Genomic DNA, 19,161 nt, shown 5'->3' with positions numbered 1-19,161 from the left:
ACCTATCTCTCTCAACTTAGGACCAGCACAAGGGTCAGTTGTGACAGGAAAAGATCTGCCCAAAAGCCAGCACAGGATGCTCATCCCAGTTGGCCCTGCCCGAGAGGCACAGTCCTCTCCTACCAAACCTCCCACCTCCAGAACTGGGAGGCAGAGTCACTTGCAGGTCACAGGATTTCAACTTACCAGGTTAGCAGCTGACTCAGCAGTGCTATAAACTGATGGAGTTTCATAGTCTGGGTCTGCAGGGCAGAGGCAGAGTGAAAGCCCCCAGTGAGTATGCCATCCCATGACATAACGCACCACTTTGTAAGCTAGGAAAAAAAGCTCAAAGGTAACTGACCTGTGGAGTAAATGTAGTCATCGTGATATTCACCTAGAAAAAAAGGAGGAGGAAAGGTTCTTGACCAGGGATCAGTTCACAGATGGCTGCAGAGGCCCCTCAGGGCAATCTGGCTTCAGCCACCCCACTTCCCTGCACCCACAATTGTCTGCTCCTCTGAGAATCCTTCCACCCCGGAGGATCAGGGCAGCCACTTCCCGGTTTCCTTTCCAACCACACTCCAGAATTTCAATTGAGGAAAACCAAAGGGCCAAGCTACATCTTACACATTTGCCAGCTTCGTTCAAGGCACACATTTGTAACCTCAACCTTGGTTTCTGGTGGACGCACAACCACAAAAGCCATTATTACACCGTGGCTATCATTGAGGGTCGGCCCAACTGTTCAGACTCACAATCCAAAATTTAACCGTTTCCCACCTAATTGGGCACAAAACAGGATCCCATTACCCAGATACCAATTCGGATGCCCAGCACACATACACCCAACGCTCCATATAACATCTTCTTCCCAGAAGCTAGTTAGGGGCACCAATTAATCTTTGAAGCCTGTCATCCACGCATGTCCAAGTTTCTTACCAAAAAGTTGCACAGCAGACACTTGGGGCATTCTCACTAGAGAACTCCTCCCAAGCTGGCACTGACCCCTTCAGAACTATTCTTTGAGTCCCATCACTGAACCAGTTCCAAAACCTAATTCAACTGCTGTCTAGCCTACACCTCTGCATTTTGTTCACTGGAAAAACAGGAGACTGACAAATGTTTCACTCAAATCTTGGCAAGCAAGAAACCATATGACACAGTGGGTAGAAGCCAGCCCCAAGAAGAAAAGAGCTAGGTTCAAGACCTACATCTAACAAGACAAGAGCTGGTCATGGGATACGGGGTCCATCCCTCCCTCCCATCACCACAGGCAATTTTCTAAGGCTACAAAGGTGCTGAATAAGAACTGGCCTGTGGTGGAGAGGGGTTTGCTCTCCAGGACTTCCCTATACCACAAGTCTGGGGTTCAGTCCCAGCCCTGCCCCCGCCCCAAAATAACCTGAGGAAAACCATGGGTCTAGCTTTCTCCAGATTTTAGATATTCAACTAATATCTCTGGATAACTAACCCTGTGCAGAAAGGAAATGCGGCCCATGTTGCTAGGACCTATTGCCAACAGTTGTCAGGCTGGCCCTCAGTGGTCGCTGCTCCCTCGCTTATTAACCTTAGGCCCTCCTCCCATTCCAGCAATCACATCAGAGACTGGAAGCTCCTTGGAAGCAGGGGCGGCAGCACAGTGCATGCATCAAGCCGTGCCAAGCCACTACCATTCATTCAACTGCCACCTCTTTTCTTACCCTCTAACCCCCTTTGCTTTCCTAATGAAATGATTGGCTCTGCCCCCTCAAAGCAATAGCTACTTATGCAGCCTCAGGCACAAGGGCAGCCAATCACAGCCAGCCAGGAGACAACAGAAGCCTATCCCTACTGCCCGCCGAAGGCTGCCGGGAGACACTCACCACCGTCACTGGGCTCATCCACCTCTTCTTCCGATGAAGTGACGACGGATTTGCCTGAAGTGATAGGGTTGGGCCCCTGTCTTGCTACCCAGAATCCAGCAGCAGCAGGAGGGACCACTGGCGATGGGGTATTCTGAGGCTGAAACCAGAAAACACCCAAGTATGAGCGTAGAAGGTGCACCTGTATCTGGGGTATAAAAAGTGCAACGCCTACTTCCCTTCTTGATGTGGCTGCCTCTCTACCCCAGGAAAGGCTGCTCTGCAGATGAAGACAATTCCCTCCTCAGGCCTTTGGGTTTAGAAGAGCTCGCCCCAACCTGGGCTTGGTTACAAGGAAGCAGAAGCGGCCTTTACTGGAGGCCATGCACACAAGCGGGAAGTGGAATCCAGACTGAGCTACACACTCAACGTGCCTGAGGAGCAGCCTGCCGGGCCAAGGCCAGAGGGACTCCCTGCCTCACCAGGTGGGGAGCCAGCCAGGATGATACTCTGGGGCACAACTCACTGAAGCATCTACTACAAAAAGGTGGGCCAAGGGTGGCTGCCATTGGCTTTGCTGCAAGGCTCCCTCCCTCTTAACCCTGGGCCTTGAAAGTGCCCTCAGCAGCCACCCAGTCCAGCCTGTCCCCCTCCTACAATGTACTTGACAAAAGCCATTCAGCCTTTGCTCGGGGATTCAATTTGCAGACAGTGCCAATAATTCGAGAGTTCTTCCTGACACCCAAACCACCATGTGCCACCCCCAATCTTCTCTTCTCCAGGCTACACCCTCCTGGCTCCTTCCAGTGCTCCTGTTACGGCACGGACCCAAGACCCTCCATAATCCTGGCTGCCCTCCTTCTGTAGAGCAACTAGTTTGGTTCCGTGGTGCCCCCAACTGTCCTAAACATTCCAGGGACAACCTGACCAGGGCAGAGAACAGAGAGAGTACACTCTCATTTCTGGAAGCCCATACAGCCCAAGATCGCACTGGCTTCCTTGGCTGACGTATTGCACTCTTGAACAGCAGTGAGCTTCCCGTCTGCTTAAAGCCCCCAGTTCTTTTTCAGGCAAACTGCTATCTCAACATGCCTCTCCCATCCCGTCTCAGTAAAGTCGACTGTTTGAAGCCAAGTGTTGGGGTGGACACTTAGCCCTGGTGAATTTAATTATTTCCAGAGCTTCAGCCCATCAGTACCCAGCCAAAGCCTCTAGCTACGTACTCCTGGCCTCGGGTCCCAGGCCTGCCAACTCCCTCCCTTCTGTACATCTCCCTAGGTCTCACTTTCTGTCTTTGAGCCTATGATCCCCAAGGCTGTCACATGGCTGGCCAGTGACCCCTTCAAAGGTCAGGTTAGTGAGGAAGCACCAACTCACCACTATAGCTGGGTAAGCAGTCTCATCGCCTTCTTCAATTTCATAATAAGTGACTGTTTCCTCCAGGCCCCGAGGTGTGGCTCCAGTCTCAGAGGGAAAGCCATACCGGCATTCTTTATTCACACAGTGCATCTGCCGGCGGCTCCGGCTGTAAGAACTTGGGGGGGTGGGGAGGAAAGGGGAGAGGGCTAACAGGGAGAACTCCATTTCCCCTACGAAATTCCATTTCCAGAAACTTAGCAATGTTTCTAATAAGACTCACTGCTCCCCACATTCCGGGTGGCCTTCCTTCCTCCTCTCCCTAGGACATTCACTCACCGGGACCGAAAGGAGAAGTTGTCATAGGTCTGATAGCATCTCTTCCCTGGGCCCGGATAGAAAGTAACTTCAGGAGTGACCACATTGTTTCTATTCATAAATCGAGGTGTTCCTCCCCTATGAGAAAAGGGCAAAGAAATACCGACTGATTCTCACTGCTGACCTTGTGAAGGACATGTCTAAATGGGCACACAGAAGAAAAAATGGGGCTTTGAACATCTTTGCCAAAACCTCAATCTGGGCACTCAGTGGGCCCCCAAAGGTGCCACGAAGTCCCATCCACACAAGGCTTTGTTGCATGACCACAGTCTGCCAACTCAATTCTCCATTCAGCACCTCCTCAACACCTCCCTATTCTGCTGGGTTGCTGCTAGCAAAGCCTCTCTGAAGCAGTCATCTGGCACACAAAGTACCCTCACCCCTCTACTCACCCTGGGCATATATTTCTAAGACAAGTCAAGTGAGAAAGCTAATCAAGATGCCTAGGGAAGCGTGCACAAGACAACCCCCTATGCAGGACACGTGAGGATGTGGGGGCCCATTGGAGATGGATGTCACCCACTCCCCGACAGACAGGCACACAGAGCCAAATATCGGGGGGCATGGCCACCGCCAGGATTCCTCCCGCATGCCAGTGCAGACTCATCAGTATCAAGATTGTGTTGGTCTTTTTTCTCAACTTGAGGGAGTAAGAGCTAGGAAGAAGGGAAGGGACTGTGTTCTTGAAATGCACAGAAGAGAAGGAAGCACAGATAAGCAGGCCAGCTTTGAAAGTGACTTGGTGGATTTCTTCTATACTTAAGAGGCAAGAAAAGCCATTAGACGTAAGAGGGCCCTGCACAAGCCCCCTTGCTCCCTGTTCTACTGTGCTCATTTTAGTTATGGCTGCTAAGTTCAGACTTGTTTAAAGGTGAAAAAAGGAAAGACAACGCGAAGGAGCTCAAGAGGTCCTCAGTGGTCCCACTAGATGACTGTCAGGTCAGGCGGTTCCTGGCTCCAAGGAGCAGAGGGTTGCGAGGCCTTACCTGGCAATGCCATAGCCCCGTCCTTGTCTCGGAGGTGGCAGCTGCTGGGGACGGAACTGCACCATGGAGCCAGCGCTTTGGGGAGGGCACTGGATGGGAGGGGCACGGCCAGCGTGAAGGCTGTGGTGGAACCGGGTGGGGAGCACGGGCTCGCCCCTGCTGCAAGCCATTGCCATCAAAACCTCCTTCCCATGAATCTTCTTCAGCATCTTCTTATGCCCCTTCAAATCCAGGTCTGCCACCAGAGGGGGAGGGGTAACGGAAGTGAGGGTGTCAAAGGTGGGCTTAGAACTGTCCCACAACATGCCCGCCCCCTCCCCCACCCCAAGCAAAAAAGCCCCAGACAGAATTTCAGCAGCTGGCCAAGGCCCAGCTCAGCCAGCCAACCTTTCTCTAGCAAATCCATCCCACTCCCCATCTCCCTCCTCCAGTCTAAGCTTGATGTGGGCAGGGCCCAACACTGTGCCTGGCAGCCAACCCAGACGCCATTCCAGGATTAGGGCTTTTATCAGCAAGTTCTAATTTGAAAGGTCCCCAAGACAGGAATTGGGGCTACTACACTCTTCTAAATCCCTTGCAAAACAATTAGGGAAGGAAAGAAGTAATGCATTAAGGAAACAATCGGGGGCAAGTCTTTCAGATACAAACCCATTTCTGGAATATAGCCACCAGTAATCTTGGGGTACGTTCCTCCTCCTCTCCCACCGCTGCCGCCTCTTCGGTTGGGAAGCACATTCCAGGCAGGGACAGGTGTCACTTGAGTCACTGGCTTTAAGTTAGCCAGCGGGACAACATGTCTAATAGAAAGAAAGAGTACAATGTCGGGGCGGTCCTTTTGCCCATGCACTGGCCTGCATCCCCCCCACACCCACCCCAAAGCCTCCCTTCCCAAACTGCTGCTACCATGTCCCATCTTGGCTGCTTAGGAAAGCCTTGGCGCTCCTCAGAAGAAAGGTTCTGAGCAATACCACATCTTTTCAAAGTAGCAGATGTGTCAAGCGCAGAGCATGGCACTCAGATGCAGGTAAGGGTTAAGTTTCTGTGTGTGGAACTGTTCCTGGAGCACAAATGGACAACTAGAATCCCCTAACAAAATTTTGGAAGACTTCCCCAAAACACGGTCACAAACCCAACTCGTTTGCGTGCGCCATCTGCTTTCACAAGACCAAGCTCGTGCTGAGACGGCTCTAGAGAGGCTCCAGGCCTCACACCATTCAAATTTGGGTCTAAAGCCCTGGGATGGCAGGGGCTGGGACTCACCCAAGACCATCTTGTCCCCAGTACTGAATGCAGGACCTTGCCCATGTAGAATGGAAGCAAGTAGAGGGGCAGAGCCTGTGGGAGGCCACGGTACCTATACCCCACCCCCAGCATCTAGCCTGGGGCTTTGCACATAAGTAGTAGGTACCACATTGGAAAGTAGGAGCCCATCAGCTCACTGGGCACTCCCAACTTTAAAATGCTGTGATTTTGGGTAATCTGGGCAGGGAAGGCCAACTCTGTAGAGATGAGCTCAGAGAATGAGAATGGTTGGTTCAGTGGCTACAATACTGGGCTGAAAGCTGGGGAGGCCTGAGCTCAAACCATGCCTTGGGACTAGCTGGGTGACTCTAAGTAAGTGTCTCAGACCATTCTGTGGCTTAGTTCACCCATCTGTAAAACGGTGTTAATAATATTAATGCCAGCTCCCTCACAGAGTTGTCAGGAGCCTCGAATGAGAAAAGGTCTATTAAGGACTTGACCCAAAGTGAGGTGTTGGATGTTAGTGAGCAGCTGCTGCCCCAGGCTCCTCGCTTACTTCTCTGCCAGCTCCTCAATGAAGACTGTGGCAGAAGCACTGTCATTGCCGACCTCCTGAATGTGCGCATTGTAGTATCTCCCACCAGGCTCCAATCGAACCTGAAGAGGAAAGAAGGGTGGGACCTGTCTCAGGCATTGGTCCCTTTTGCCCCAGCAGGCCCAGCCCAGGGATGCCACTCAGGACCCAGCTGCCCACAAACAGAAGGTAGATATGGAAGGGAAAGTGCCAAAGGAAGTTCATTCATGATGGACCCAAGTTAGGCATAAATAAAATAGGCCAATAAGATGAAGGGGAAAAAGTTATTAGTACTGTTTGCCATCATGGATGTGGCTCTCAAGCATCTGAAAGTGAAAAACTTTGGGCCAAGGGCCCTGCAACTGCTCCCCCAACTCTAGGTGATCTGCCTCACTCCCTGGCCTTGAAATTCAGTGATGAGGGAACCTCTAGTTTGGCCTTAAGGCTTCTACTCCTCTCGGGATGCCCAGTTCAGTCCAGTTGCATCAGTGAGCTCTTAGCGATATGGCCAGATGAAGCTGGTAAACTGGGTGCGTTCTCTGCCCACCCACTGACAGCAGAGTTGGCATGAAGGCGGGCAGGGCCCTTGGCCAGGTGGAAAGCCTGACTGTGCCAGAGTGCCTACTGCCTGTGGAGGATCGTGCTAGCCTACCTGGCACTTGTCTCCCAGAAAATACTGTCTCCCAGCAAACACCATGCAGTCTGATTTCTGAAGTTCTGCACAGCAAATGAAGCAAAGAAAAAGGTCAGACAGAAGCAATGCAGCCATCTCCAGTCAATTAGCCCCCCTCTGGGGTTCTCTCCAGCTGGCTCAGACCCTTCTGTACATGGGGGACTAAGGAGTGGTAATTCTGCATCCCAGGGTCCCCCATGCATAAAACAGGGGTAGGCATCCTTGCAATGCCCCCTGACGGGATGGGGAGGATGCCCAGAGCACCCACCTTTCCTGCTGTCCAGCCAAACATCGAACTCCACATTACGGTAGATATCTGGGTCCAGAGCTTTCATCACTTTGTAGGGGAAAGGCATCTTGGACTGATTATCTGAAAACTGAAACAAGATTCCCAAGCCATCAACTTCCTTTCATCTTGTTTGTCCCAGGTTCTGGGACAAATGTTAGGTGATGTGCACCTTCCCCTTGTTGTTCTTTCCAAAGGCGAGGCGGCCCTCTGTGTACTGACAACCAGGAACCCAAAGAAAGAGGGAGCAAAGGCAACCATGTGAAGTACCTGAAGATGGAGGGTGAAAGCCATGTAGGGGTCTGCCTGGGTCACTGGCTGTGTGCCAAAAAGCAGCAAGTCTTCCCTTCCCATTTGGCCGGCCCAACGTACCCTGGCAAGTCAGCATTTAGATTTGCCACCTCATCGCACGCTGCCACCCATCGAGGCTTTTCTGGGGCTTGCTGCATCATTATCATTAACATCACTTGCTACTTGGGCATGGATACCAAAGATACACAGAGGCGGAGTAGCAGGGCGTTTAGGGACTTTATCCAAAGCCCTGCATTTCTCAGAGAAGGCACAGGGGGCCCCAGACAGGGGCCGAGACTTACTCTTGATTACTGAATATTCAAGGTTCAAGAGACCAAAGAACATTTGGTCTAACCCCTTGTTTTTACCAAAGAAAGAAACTGAGGCCCAGAAAAGAAAGGTGACCATATCACTCAGAGTTCTGCCCTAGAACATTAAGGCTTGAAGGGGTTAGTTTAATGGCCTCCTTTTAGAGAAGAGGAAAAGGGAGCCCAGTCAGGGACAGCACCTTGGCCAAGGTCACTCCTTGAACTCACCTAATCTCCTCATTTAATAAAAGGAAAAACTGAGCCCAAGGAAGGTCAAGTTGGCCAAGGTCACACAGATGGTCAGTAACAGTGGCAAGATTTGACCTCAGACCCAGACTCCCAATCACTATGCTATGATGCCTTGTAGGGAGAAGGCTTGAGAGAGGCCTATCGAATGGAGCTTCAGAGAATTTTCTAGATTAGGATTCTTGAACAACAGAAAGAAAAGCTGTGGAAGAGAAATGGAAAGGCCTGAATTACAAAGGTTCTAATGACAAACTTGGGGCTTAGCTGCATTTATAACAAAGCTTTTCAATTGAATTTTAGAAAGGAGCTTCAGAAATGCTTGGTACAGGGCCAGGGGAACCCCAAGTTTGTTCCCAAGTGGTTTGGAGGCTGAAAGGCCACTAAAGGGTTGGAATCTCAAGCCAAGTGTGATCTCTGAGGAGAAAAAGAACATCAACCAAAGAAGACCAGAGGCTTTGCGGTAACCAACCTTTCCGTCCTCTGTTCCATGCCTGTATCTATCACAGAGGTACTCATGCCCACCGGTGGTGCTCAGGCCCCAATCGTCCATCCTGCTCAATCAGCAAAGATAAAGTCAGTTAGACTTCTCAGCATGGGCAGAAGCCATGGTGTACAGCGCCATCTGGTGGTTCTACAGCACGAAGAGTCAAGTCTTCAACTTCTACCCCACCCCAAGGACTGTGGTGCCACCTAGCGACAAGCCACAGGGAACCTAGGACAGGGTCTGGGGGTGGATAGCACACCACAACTGCAAAGTGAGTCATAGAAGCTAAGCAGTCTGCTCACCTCGTGTGACAGAGAAAGAAACTGAGACCCCACCTGCCCCAAGTCACACAGCCAGAATTTGAACAAAAGCCTATCTGTCCTCCAACTCCTTACTGTGAGAGAGCCCCTGGAACCATCTCGGGACCCCCTAATGTAAAAAGCCAACAAGTCATTCTCCCGGGGGGGGGGCGGGGGGAATCACTCCGCAAAGCCACAGACAGACAAGAAATTCCAGAACAAAGGGTCAGGGCAAAGTGAACTGTAGAGATCCGACCTGTCATCACTCCCCGGGAAGATGCTGTGTCTGTTCTTCCTGGAAGTGCCACGAAATATTTCAAGGGCAGCTTTCAACTCTTCCCCATCCACAACAAACACATCCTTGTAGAGAATCTCATAGAGTACAGCTAAGAGGGGAGAGGAGCAGACCCCTTTCATCACACCTCCCCCCGGCCCGAGCGCCACCACCGCTCGGGCCGGCATCGCTTTGCAGGCACCATCCATTGACTTGCCTCCCCCCCAGCACAAGCACCACCGCCGCTCCTTTCCAGGCACCGTCCATAGGACTTGCCTCCCCCCTTAGGAAACAAAGGGAAAAGGGACCAAGATCACTAAAGCCTTTACATACCCTGGCAAACAGCAGCATCAGCCTGAAATTGCTTGGTGTACACGGAATCATAATGCCCATTACTGGAACAGCAGAGCATGATCTAAAGGGGGGAGGGGGAAGAGTACATATGTGCCACAGCTGCATTGACGCCATGTTACACCCAGGGCCCCAAAGTCCAGGGCAGCTTCTGGGAAGGCTACGCAACGAGAGACCATTTGGTAGAATGATAACAGTACCTTAGGACAGGCTCCCACCAAGTCTTCGGAACAGAAGCTATACATAGTACGTACCCAGTCAGAACCCAACTGGTCTCCCAGGAGCTTAAGATTCCTAGAGATCCCCATCAGCCCAATCCCCAGATATGCCAAGAGAATACTGCATAGCCTGGGTTATAGGAGAGCATTTGATAACATTCCTCATGCTACCCTTGTGGACAAGAAAGAAAGGTAAGAGCTGTGAACTAGAAAGCTGAACAGATGTGGAACTGGCCAAGTGGCCCAAAGAAGACCATTAATGCATGGGGCGATGTCAACCTAGAAGGCTATCTCTAGTAGACTCCTTCAAGCTTCTGTCTGACCTTACACTACGAACATTCTTATCAAAGATTCAGAAAAGTCACAGACAACACAATTAGCCAGTTTACAGATAAGACAAGGTTGGGAAGCAGGCTTAGCATGTTAGATGCAAGTTAAGATCTACAAAGAGCTCACCAGCTTAGAATGACCAAATCTAACAGATGATAAAATTGAGCCTAATATTATGACCAAACCACTTGGGATTTTTTTTAAATCACAAATTGGGGGCAGGAGCACAGACATCAGTATCTCAGTATATCTGAAAAAAGATCGGAGGGTCTCAGTGAACTGCAGACTCACTGAGTCAAGGATGACCTAACAGCCCCCAAAGCTGACAGGATCTTTGGTTGCTTAAGAAAGGAAGGGCATAAGACTAGGGAAGTGAGCACCTACTATTTAGTCTTGGCCCTGATCAGATCCTTTAGGACCCAGACAGACTAGGGCTGAAAACTGAGGAGGCCATTGGCGATAAGACAAGTGTCCACAGAAGGGTCACCAGGACGGTAAAGGGCCTCAAGATCCTGTCCTCTGAAGCCTCGAACGCCCTCGTCTTACAGAAGAGCAAACAGAACCCCAGAGATGTGAAAGGATTCCCCCAAAGCCGGCCAGACTTCTGAACCCATGTTTCCTGCTGCCAAATCCAGCAACTTTTCCATTGGTTGAAGGAAGACCACTAGGGCAGGTGAGACACCAGAGCGGTCACATGGGCCAGCCAAGTCAAACTTGGCCCCAGTGGACAGAACTTTGGACAACGTCTGGGAAAATACAGAATTGAGAACCAGCTTGCTAATGAGTCAAGCTGTTTCAAAGGGGAAAGGGCTGCCTTGGGAAGTACTGGGCTCCCCCTCACCAGAAACCGAAGGACCACTTATCAAGGAGAATGGAAGACAACATCTTCGTTCAGGTATGCGCTGGCCCAGCTGCTCCCGGAGGGCTGCAACACTTGTCATTGTGTGTGCGTTCACTATGTGGAGGTGTCTGTGTGTATCAAGAAGAAGACACTCCACTGGAAAATTTGACCAAAGCTGAGGCTCCCCAACCTCCACTTCCTACTAGGATATATGGGACTTTAAGAAGGCCAGGAGGTGAATCAAATGGGCAAGGAGAGCTAAGATGGGACACTACCCCATACCTACCACATGCTGGCAGCTGGGTGGCTAATCCCCAAGAATCCGAGAGCAGAAGACGCATCATGACTTCCAGTCCTTCACTAACTTAGCAAACCTTTACTCTGGGAGACTTTTAGGAAATTAAAAGGTAACTTTTTTGTAATTGGCTTTCACAACCCCGACTTTCTCAAAATGGCAATTCAAAAGGTCAAGTTGTCTCTGTAGCCCAAACATTCTTCCCTGCCTGCTTGTAACAAATCCAGCTTGAATCAGTTCACCCTTATCGAAACACTGTGCCAAACGTTCGCCTCTGTGTTAAGGACTAGGGTGGGGGCGGCTGGGAAGCGAAGCCACCTTCTAAAGCATTGAACATCGGAAGGGGCAGCGGGAGGACCTCCAGGCTCTCACTCACCTCTTGGTAGACCCACATGCCCTTACTCTCAGCCATCTTCAGACAGTCCAAGTCCCCCAATGTAGCAAACCACCCACATCTGTCCTCCCCCCAGGGCCCTGGACCTCCTCCCCTCTTCCTAATGTTCAATCAAAATTCCCATTCCCTCCCCAAGTCTAGGGCCTTCAGAAGAAAGCAATAGCCTATAATCTTCCATTCCTATTTCGTAGGCTAGGTATAACCATGGGAAGAAACTAAAAGGCTCCCTTCACAAAGGCAAAAAAATCTCATACGCAACTCTCATGATCATGTTTGCCTTGGATTTCTCTTCCCAATGCTACAGAGCCATAACCAGAGCCTCAGGGGTCTTCCCTTCAATCACTTTTAAGGAGCCTTGCTGCTTAGTAAAACATTAAGGATAACGAAAGGGACAGGACCCCCATCTAGGCCAGGGAGTCCCAGAGAAAGAAACTCTCTACTTCAGTCAGGAAATGTAAAGGCACCTACAATATGGCACAGGTGGCTCCAAGTCCAGCTCTGCTCTCAATGCCAACCCAGCTTCCTCTAACGAAATGGAAGGCAGGTTCATTTCAGACACTTATCCAATGGAACATTCTCACTAGCCTTGGTAAACTGGCTCATCTTAAACAAATCCATATGGGAAGAAAAGATGTCAACAGAGCCATCATCACTTGGGTATATAAAGCAGGTTTACCAAATTTCCTTAACCACCTGGTGAACCTACATGATCACATCAATTTCTCCCAGAACAAGAGGGACACCCTCGCTTCCAGTTTTTACCTTGTTATCGTAGCCATTATCTGTGACGTAAGTTGGAGGCTTCCCAGGGTGTCGATAGAGAATGAAGTCTCGACTGGATGGGTAGAGAAATGGAAGGAGGAAGGGGTGAAAGGAGAACCCTTCACGGTGTGCTCTACACAGACACAAATACATGAACAGAAGCGACTTGAGAAAACCCATTTGCTACGTTGTACCTCTCTCCCTTGAGCCAGAAACCATCAAAAAATACCAAAACCCATTTCAAGGGGCAGTTAGTACTAGACAAAACCATGCTCCTAAATGGCCAAGGCATGCCATATCTGAGAGCTGTCCCTGAAGGCCTACAGGGCCTTTCAAGTGTCCTAAATGGGAGGAAATATCTGACGATTCAGGAGTGTGTGTGCACACACACACACCTAACAACCTCCCCAAGAGAAGGCAAAGACACACATACATCGATGCTTGTGTGTGCCCAACACAAGAGTAAGGACACAAGGGCCCCATGAAGTTGTTCCCTCAAATTAGATCCTCCTAAATGTTCCACAGGACCAGGGGGCACAAAGTGTCCAGACAACCCAAGACCCAGGGACAACAGAAGGGGCCCAAGGGCTTCGGTTTGTGTGATTATGCTATTAGTAATTGCTCAAGTAAGCCAAATCTTTGGCTCACAGAATCACAAGGCAACCTCAAGGTCATCTAGGCTAACACCTCCATTTTAAAGGGAAAGCAGCTGAAACTCTCACAGGCCACAGACTTGTTTGAATTCAGACCTGGAAGGGCCCTTCCCCATCTAGTCCAACCACCTTATCCCACAGAGGAGCAAACCAAGGCCCATGGAAGGAAAAGGCCACGTAAGGAGTAAAGACACAGATTCCAAAGGCAGCATAACTCCCACTGCACCATATTGCCCCTACCAACCTTCAACTGTGGCCTCATCTCAAAAGAAACACCCTCCCCCTGCCCCTTGCTAGACTCCTGACAATCTGCTCTCAGACCTGCCCCAAGTTTGGCCCCTCTGACAGTAGGGAGCTCTGTATCCTACTGAGCACCTCCTGGAGACTCCAAGCTTGCCTTGGGGGCTATTCATGAAAGTTATCTCACCTCCCCAAGGTCAAAACTCTCCTAGGCTGAGGGGTTCTCATTTTTGTGAGCTAGACAGGCTTTCATCTAAGGAATGCCAGCCATCCCAGACCCAAGGCAGGTGTAGGGACTCAGGCCAATCACACTGTGTGAACTGGCCCAATCTCTGGCCCAACACACCTACATACAGTTACGGTCTGGCTAAAATGAATGTGACTGTCTAAGGGAAAAGCAGTGATTAAAAAAAGTCCTGCCTCCAGTGTGCCCAGGGGGGCTGAGAGGAGAGAAGCAGGGCTCCATGAAGGAGTCTTTGGGCCTTTTGGAGAAAAATGTTTTCTGTGAAATAAGTCAGATTCTTTTAACACAAGATTTAGAGCTATGAGACCATAGAAATTCTTCAGCCCTCCTCCCCATTTTAATAAAGAAACTGACGCCCACAGAGGCAGAGTGACTTACCCAAGGTCACACAGCTAAGGATGATGGTTGTATCTCTCACCCTCCCCCCAAATAAGATGGGTGAGGTCCTGGAGGGTAGAGGCCTAGCACAGCGAAAGGTCCCCAGTGAGTGCTTCCCAAATACGTGCTGGCTTATATTGGGGAAGTAGCCGAGCCAGGATCTCACTCCCCCTCCCAGGCAGTGCCAGGAACTTGGGAGAAGAAGGGAGGAGCCCAAAGCATGAGCCTGGGCACCAGGCCAGAGGAGGGGGCTGTAACTGGACCCGGGAGGTATGTACTTCTTGACCAATGCATAAGAATTGTAAATCGGGAGACTGGCACAGAATGTCATGCCCTTCAACAAGAGATATCCTACACCCCTCTTGTCCCCAGCCAAAAAAGACCCATGACCCAATAGACTGGAAAATCTATATTCTGTGGTTAAAAAAAAATAAAAACATCAGAGGGATACAAGAACACCAGAGGGTCAGGTGCTAAGATGGCCCTAGAACCTTCCAGCTCCCCCCCAAAAATATATTTTCCTGTCCTGAAGGGTTAACCTAAGAAGTCTATCCCCCACTCCCAAATGGCAACAAGACTCCAGAGGCCAGGCCAAGGTAACGGGGTGTCCTGGGTCCCACTAGTGTGATCACAAAATCCAAAAATCTCCCACATCCCAGGAATCGGGAAGGAGGGGAGGCAGAAACTTACTTGTAAATGACAGAAAGCGCTCTTAACTCCAGTTGGCCAGCACTTTCCTATGGAGAAACAGTACATATAGCCTTTGTTCGGTCATGTTTTTTCAAGTACTTTGTAGCTATAAGCCGCCCCCCCACCCCCGCAACTATTCTGAGCCTCTTGGTGAAGCCCTCCATCCCGACTTTACTCATTGAAAATATATCAGAAGCCCAGTTTAGGGCTCTGAGGTTGGAGGTGGGTCCTAGGATAAGAGATTTGAGGGGGAGAATCCTTAGAAGTGGTCCATCTAGTAATCCAACCTTCTCTTTTCCAGAGACCCGGGAAGGGGAAGCCCTCTGGCCACTAACGTTTTCTAGTTATTATGAAGTTATGACAAAGGGCCCAAACCCCACCCCAGGACATTATTTTCAATTATCAAAGTCAAGTTGGCTCTTTTTTAAAAAAGCTACTCTGAATCCCATACGCTAAGGGATTTAGTGACTTTTACATTAATAAATTCTCAAAACAGTACAATTGAATTAGGTCAGCTGTCAACTTCTTCAAATTTTTCCAAGAAATACATTTGATTCCAACAGCTGTTTGTTTTTTTTTAAGAGCCTCTACATATTTCCTTAAAGGGCCAGAGCTGGAATGCTCAGGCTTGGTCACTCTTCTCCGAAATGCGCCCTACCCCCCATGTCTACCCTCCAACCTTTCAAGGGCCTTGTGAATAGCAAAGCTGGGAGAGTAACATTTGTGCTTACCTTGGGATCTCCCAACCGCTCCAGGTACCTTTCAAAAGACCCTTCCACGAACTGTGAAAATGAAACAAGCTTCAGTGTAAGCGGGTCCATGGCATTCATCACTAGTACTTAATATCAGACTACACGAACCCTAAGCAAGAGTTAATGCTTTATGCATTTGAACTCCTAGAATGCATTCACTTTGCTCAGCCCTAGTCCTGGAGTTAATAAGGTGATTACACTTGGCCCAGCATCTCCTGGAATACTTAGAAAAAAGTTAAGGGGCGAGAGATTGGTAGCAACAACTCCTAAGAAGCTTAAGGGCTGGCCAACTCAGTCACTTAGACAAGAGGCAATTCCCAAGTCTTTAGAGGTCTGCCTTTTTATTGGTAGCCTCAGAAACACCAACTTTTCAAGTGATGGACAATGGGCACGTCAGGCAACCTCTGTGTAAGCTAGAAAACCAATGTGATGAGTCGGCGTGTGACACTCGACCTCATTAATGATGTTAGGGGACAACTTTAGGGTCTGAAGTTTCCAACAAGATCAGACAGTACAAGGACAGGGAAGAGTTTTAGTCTGACTTGTGCTGTAGGACCAGGTTTGGGAGAGCTAGAAGGGATCTGGGATCACCTCTCATCCCCCTGCTCTTGTTTTACAGGTGAAGAAACTGGGGCCTACACAGTGACTTGCCCAAGGTCACACAGCTAGTGAGTGGCAGAGCCTGGCTCAAGCTCACCAGTGGATGAGCTGCCCTTTTTACTCAGAAGGTCTGCCATCAGTTGTTTTAAGACTTAACACGCTGCTGGTTCAGGTTTTCATTAGCTTCAGCAACGTTACCTGGTCCAGGCAGGATGGAACTCGGTAAAATGGCCCAGTCAGCTTTACTTTCAAACGAATCTGACTCTGAGAAAGTCCCAAGAGCCTGGCCACTGCCATGTGTGAAAGAACCAGTGAAGAGGGGGAGGAGGAGGGGTGGGCATGCTCATACTGATCCTTAATGGCCAAACCTAAGCAGGTCTTTGCTTTTGGTCCCTGGAAGGTTTTTTGGTTCTGTGTCAGTCAAAGCTAACTAAGGGCTTGGGCTAAGATTTGGCCCTTCCTTGCATTGTTTTTTGGGGGTCCAACTGGCTTCCTAACTATTGTAAAATCTGCAGTGTTCTATTCTATCCCGTGCCCAAAACAGCTGTTTCACTTTTTACCTGTGCCCAAAGAAGGCAGGATGGATAGAAACCCTACTGAATATGCCCAGAAATTTCAATGGCCAGCAAACATCCCCAAGGCCCCTTTGCAAAGGATTTCTCTGTTAAGCTATAGAAGCAATATGGGTGAAAAATGCACATGGTAAAGCAATTTAAAAAGTCTTCTCACTCAGGAAACACCCCTGATTCAGATCAAGGACTCCTAGAGCTATCAATGAATGTCCTTCTATTGGGATACAGATCAGAAGTGGGCTGACCTGGGACCTAGTTTGTTCTATTCTCGTCAACACATTAGGGGAATGGGACCAGTCACCAAGGTTTATTATATACGAGGCCAGACCTTCAGAACTATTTGTGTGTCCTTACAAGCAAATATTGGCCTATCTTTATGCAGATGTTCTTCGAAATTAGGAAAACTTCAGGTTAGCTCAAGTAAGTGGGCCCTGAGAAGTGTGTCACCACTGGCCAGCTAGCATGGTGCTTCCCCATTTCTTTATTTCACAGCCATTTCTCGCCATGGGTACCTCAAGCCCAAACCTTGCCATCAATCTGGATGGAGAGCAGGAGATGTGTGGCTAACCCAGGCCATCGAAGCAAACGGGCATTTTGGATTTGGTTTCTCAATTTGTGGAGAAGAGAAGAGGGCAGATTTACCTTCCCAACGTGATTTTATTTACGAAGATTTCTAAACACCCACGGACCAATAATTAGCTGACCTCAGGCTAGGCATCGAGATCAGTGGTCCTGGAAAGCAGAGCCACGTAGAGGAGCGGACTGGAAAGCAGCAGGACTTTTCGCAGATCACCCCCCCCACCCAGGCGCCCACCCTTGCCCGTCTCACTTACAGATTCAAAGTTGTGTTGGTTTTCTCTCATGAAGGAGACGCAAGCCCTTCTGACTTCCAAATGGTGGACCTGGCTGCAAAACAACTGAAGGAAAGATCACTTCGAGGGTGGGCTCTCCATGGGGGACTTCCGGCGGCTCACCCGGCACACGCCGTGGGGGGGGGAGGGGCGGGGCAAGCCGTCCAGGGGGCACTTCGGACTCCCTGTGCCCCCACCCCCACGGCCCCCTGGAGCTTCCACACCCTACCACACCCAAACATGGCTGCCCACCAAGGCAACCGAGGGGGGAGGCGGCAGGGCGGGGTCTAGGCTCCCTCCGCCAAGGGCAAAGCGCCCTCTAATTCTACTAACAACAACAACGACCCCCACCCCCACCCCGGGTCTGGAGTGGCCACTTCGGTCCCGGGCCGGGCCGTCGAGGCTCCAAAGACGGTCAGCCCGGGCAACGGCGGCTCCTTTTCGCGACGGCAGGCTTTCCCGCCACAGTCGGGGGGGGGGATCTGGGGGCGGAAGGGATGCGGGGGGGCCGGGCCCCTACCGCCCCTCGCCTGGACGTCAGGCTTTCTCTCCACAGTCGGGGGGGAGGGGAAATCTGGGGGCGGAGGGGGATCTGGAGACGGAAGGGATCTCGGGGCGGGGGGGCCGGGCCCCTACCGCCCCTCGCCTGGACGTCAGGCTTTCTCTCCACAGTCGGGGTGGGGGATCTGGGGGCGGAGGGGATCTGGGGACGGAAGGGATGCGGGGGGGGCCGGGCCCCTACCGCCCCTCGCCTGGACATCAGGCTTTCTCTCCACAGTCAGGGGGGAGGGGGATCTGGAGACGGAAGGGATCTAGGGGCGGGGGGGATCTGGGGACGGAAGGGATCTCGGGGCGGGGGGGGCCGGACCCCGAGCTGCCGCCTACCTGCTCCGAGACGGCTCGAAAGAGGCAGGAGGCATCCTTGGGCGTGAGCTTGCGGTAGAGCCCCACGCTGCTCAGGTAGTCGTCCATCCTCACCTCGCACTGGGGCTTGGAGCCCAGCGGCCTCTTCCAGCCCTTCTGCATCGCTGCCGAGGTCCGGGGCGCGGGGGGCGCGGCGGCCGTGACGGCGGACACGGCGGAGCAGCACGAGCGGGAGCCCGCACCTCGAGCAGGAGCCCCGCCGGACTGGGAGACTTGAGAGTCGCGAAGGAGGGCGGAGCCGCCGCGCGCCGGCAGGGGGCGGGGCCCGGCCGGGGGCGGGGCGGGGGGCGCCGGCCGGGGGGAGGGAGCCGCGGGCGGCTGGGGGCCCGGGCCGTAGAGGCGCCGGGGTGACGGCCGGGGGCCTCCTCCGCCCCGCGATCGCCGCCCCCCGCCTCGGAGCGGCAGCTGGTGCGCGTTCCCCTCGTCCTTCATGGCCTCGAGCCAGGGTCGCTCGAGACCGGCCCTTCGAGTCTGGGATGGGGGACCCCCTCTTGAGAACTCCCAGTCCGGCTCCGTCGTGGGCCGCCGGGATGGGGTGGTGGGCGGGGAGACTGGCGGCTGCACCCAATTGCGGGTCGCTTTCACCTGAGGGCTCCCCGGGGGCTTCCCCAGGAGACTCACGTGCGGCGGGGGAGGACCACGTGCGCCCGGGAAAGCCGAGGATGCGGGGAGGGGCGGCTTCCCTCCTCTCCATCGGACCCCGCGCGGGGTGTCTCACCGCACTACCGTTCCCGCAAAGGTCCGGGCTGGGCAGGGAAGAGAAGCGCGGCGCCCCGCTTTGGAGGGGCCTCCTTTGCCCACTGCTCCTTGGACTCCGCGTCTCCGGGGTTAATAATGAGGGCCGAC

The 19,161-nt window shown here is 51.8% G+C and overlaps 1 protein-coding gene across 1 annotated transcript in view; it reads right to left on the bottom strand.

Moving 5' to 3' along the window:
- The window catches only part of LOC118832921 (putative bifunctional UDP-N-acetylglucosamine transferase and deubiquitinase ALG13), a 31,068-nt gene extending 12,705 nt beyond the window's left edge, over positions 1–18,363 (bottom strand). Inside the window, exons 1-18 of the mRNA XM_036740312.1 lie at positions 18,277–18,363; positions 17,374–17,457; positions 15,348–15,398; positions 14,617–14,663; positions 12,412–12,484; positions 9,554–9,635; positions 9,203–9,332; positions 8,633–8,714; positions 7,301–7,409; positions 7,012–7,076; positions 6,342–6,442; positions 5,192–5,340; positions 4,544–4,778; positions 3,519–3,635; positions 3,201–3,357; positions 1,845–1,983; positions 344–376; positions 187–242 (exon numbers count right to left, since the gene is read on the bottom strand). Of these exons, the coding sequence (XP_036596207.1) occupies positions 187–242; positions 344–376; positions 1,845–1,983; positions 3,201–3,357; positions 3,519–3,635; positions 4,544–4,778; positions 5,192–5,340; positions 6,342–6,442; positions 7,012–7,076; positions 7,301–7,409; positions 8,633–8,714; positions 9,203–9,332; positions 9,554–9,635; positions 12,412–12,484; positions 14,617–14,663; positions 15,348–15,398; positions 17,374–17,457; positions 18,277–18,363 (1,797 nt within the window). The remainder of the gene's footprint in view (positions 1–186; positions 243–343; positions 377–1,844; positions 1,984–3,200; positions 3,358–3,518; positions 3,636–4,543; positions 4,779–5,191; positions 5,341–6,341; positions 6,443–7,011; positions 7,077–7,300; positions 7,410–8,632; positions 8,715–9,202; positions 9,333–9,553; positions 9,636–12,411; positions 12,485–14,616; positions 14,664–15,347; positions 15,399–17,373; positions 17,458–18,276) is intronic.
- Positions 18,364–19,161: the final 798 nt, after the last annotated feature.

The sequence above is a fragment of the Trichosurus vulpecula genome, chromosome X, assembly GCF_011100635.1.
Source record: "Trichosurus vulpecula isolate mTriVul1 chromosome X, mTriVul1.pri, whole genome shotgun sequence".
Lineage (NCBI taxonomy): Eukaryota > Metazoa > Chordata > Mammalia > Diprotodontia > Phalangeridae > Trichosurus > Trichosurus vulpecula.
The sequence above is the reverse complement of the archived record's forward strand: the minus strand, read 5'-3'. Positions and strand labels throughout refer to the sequence as shown.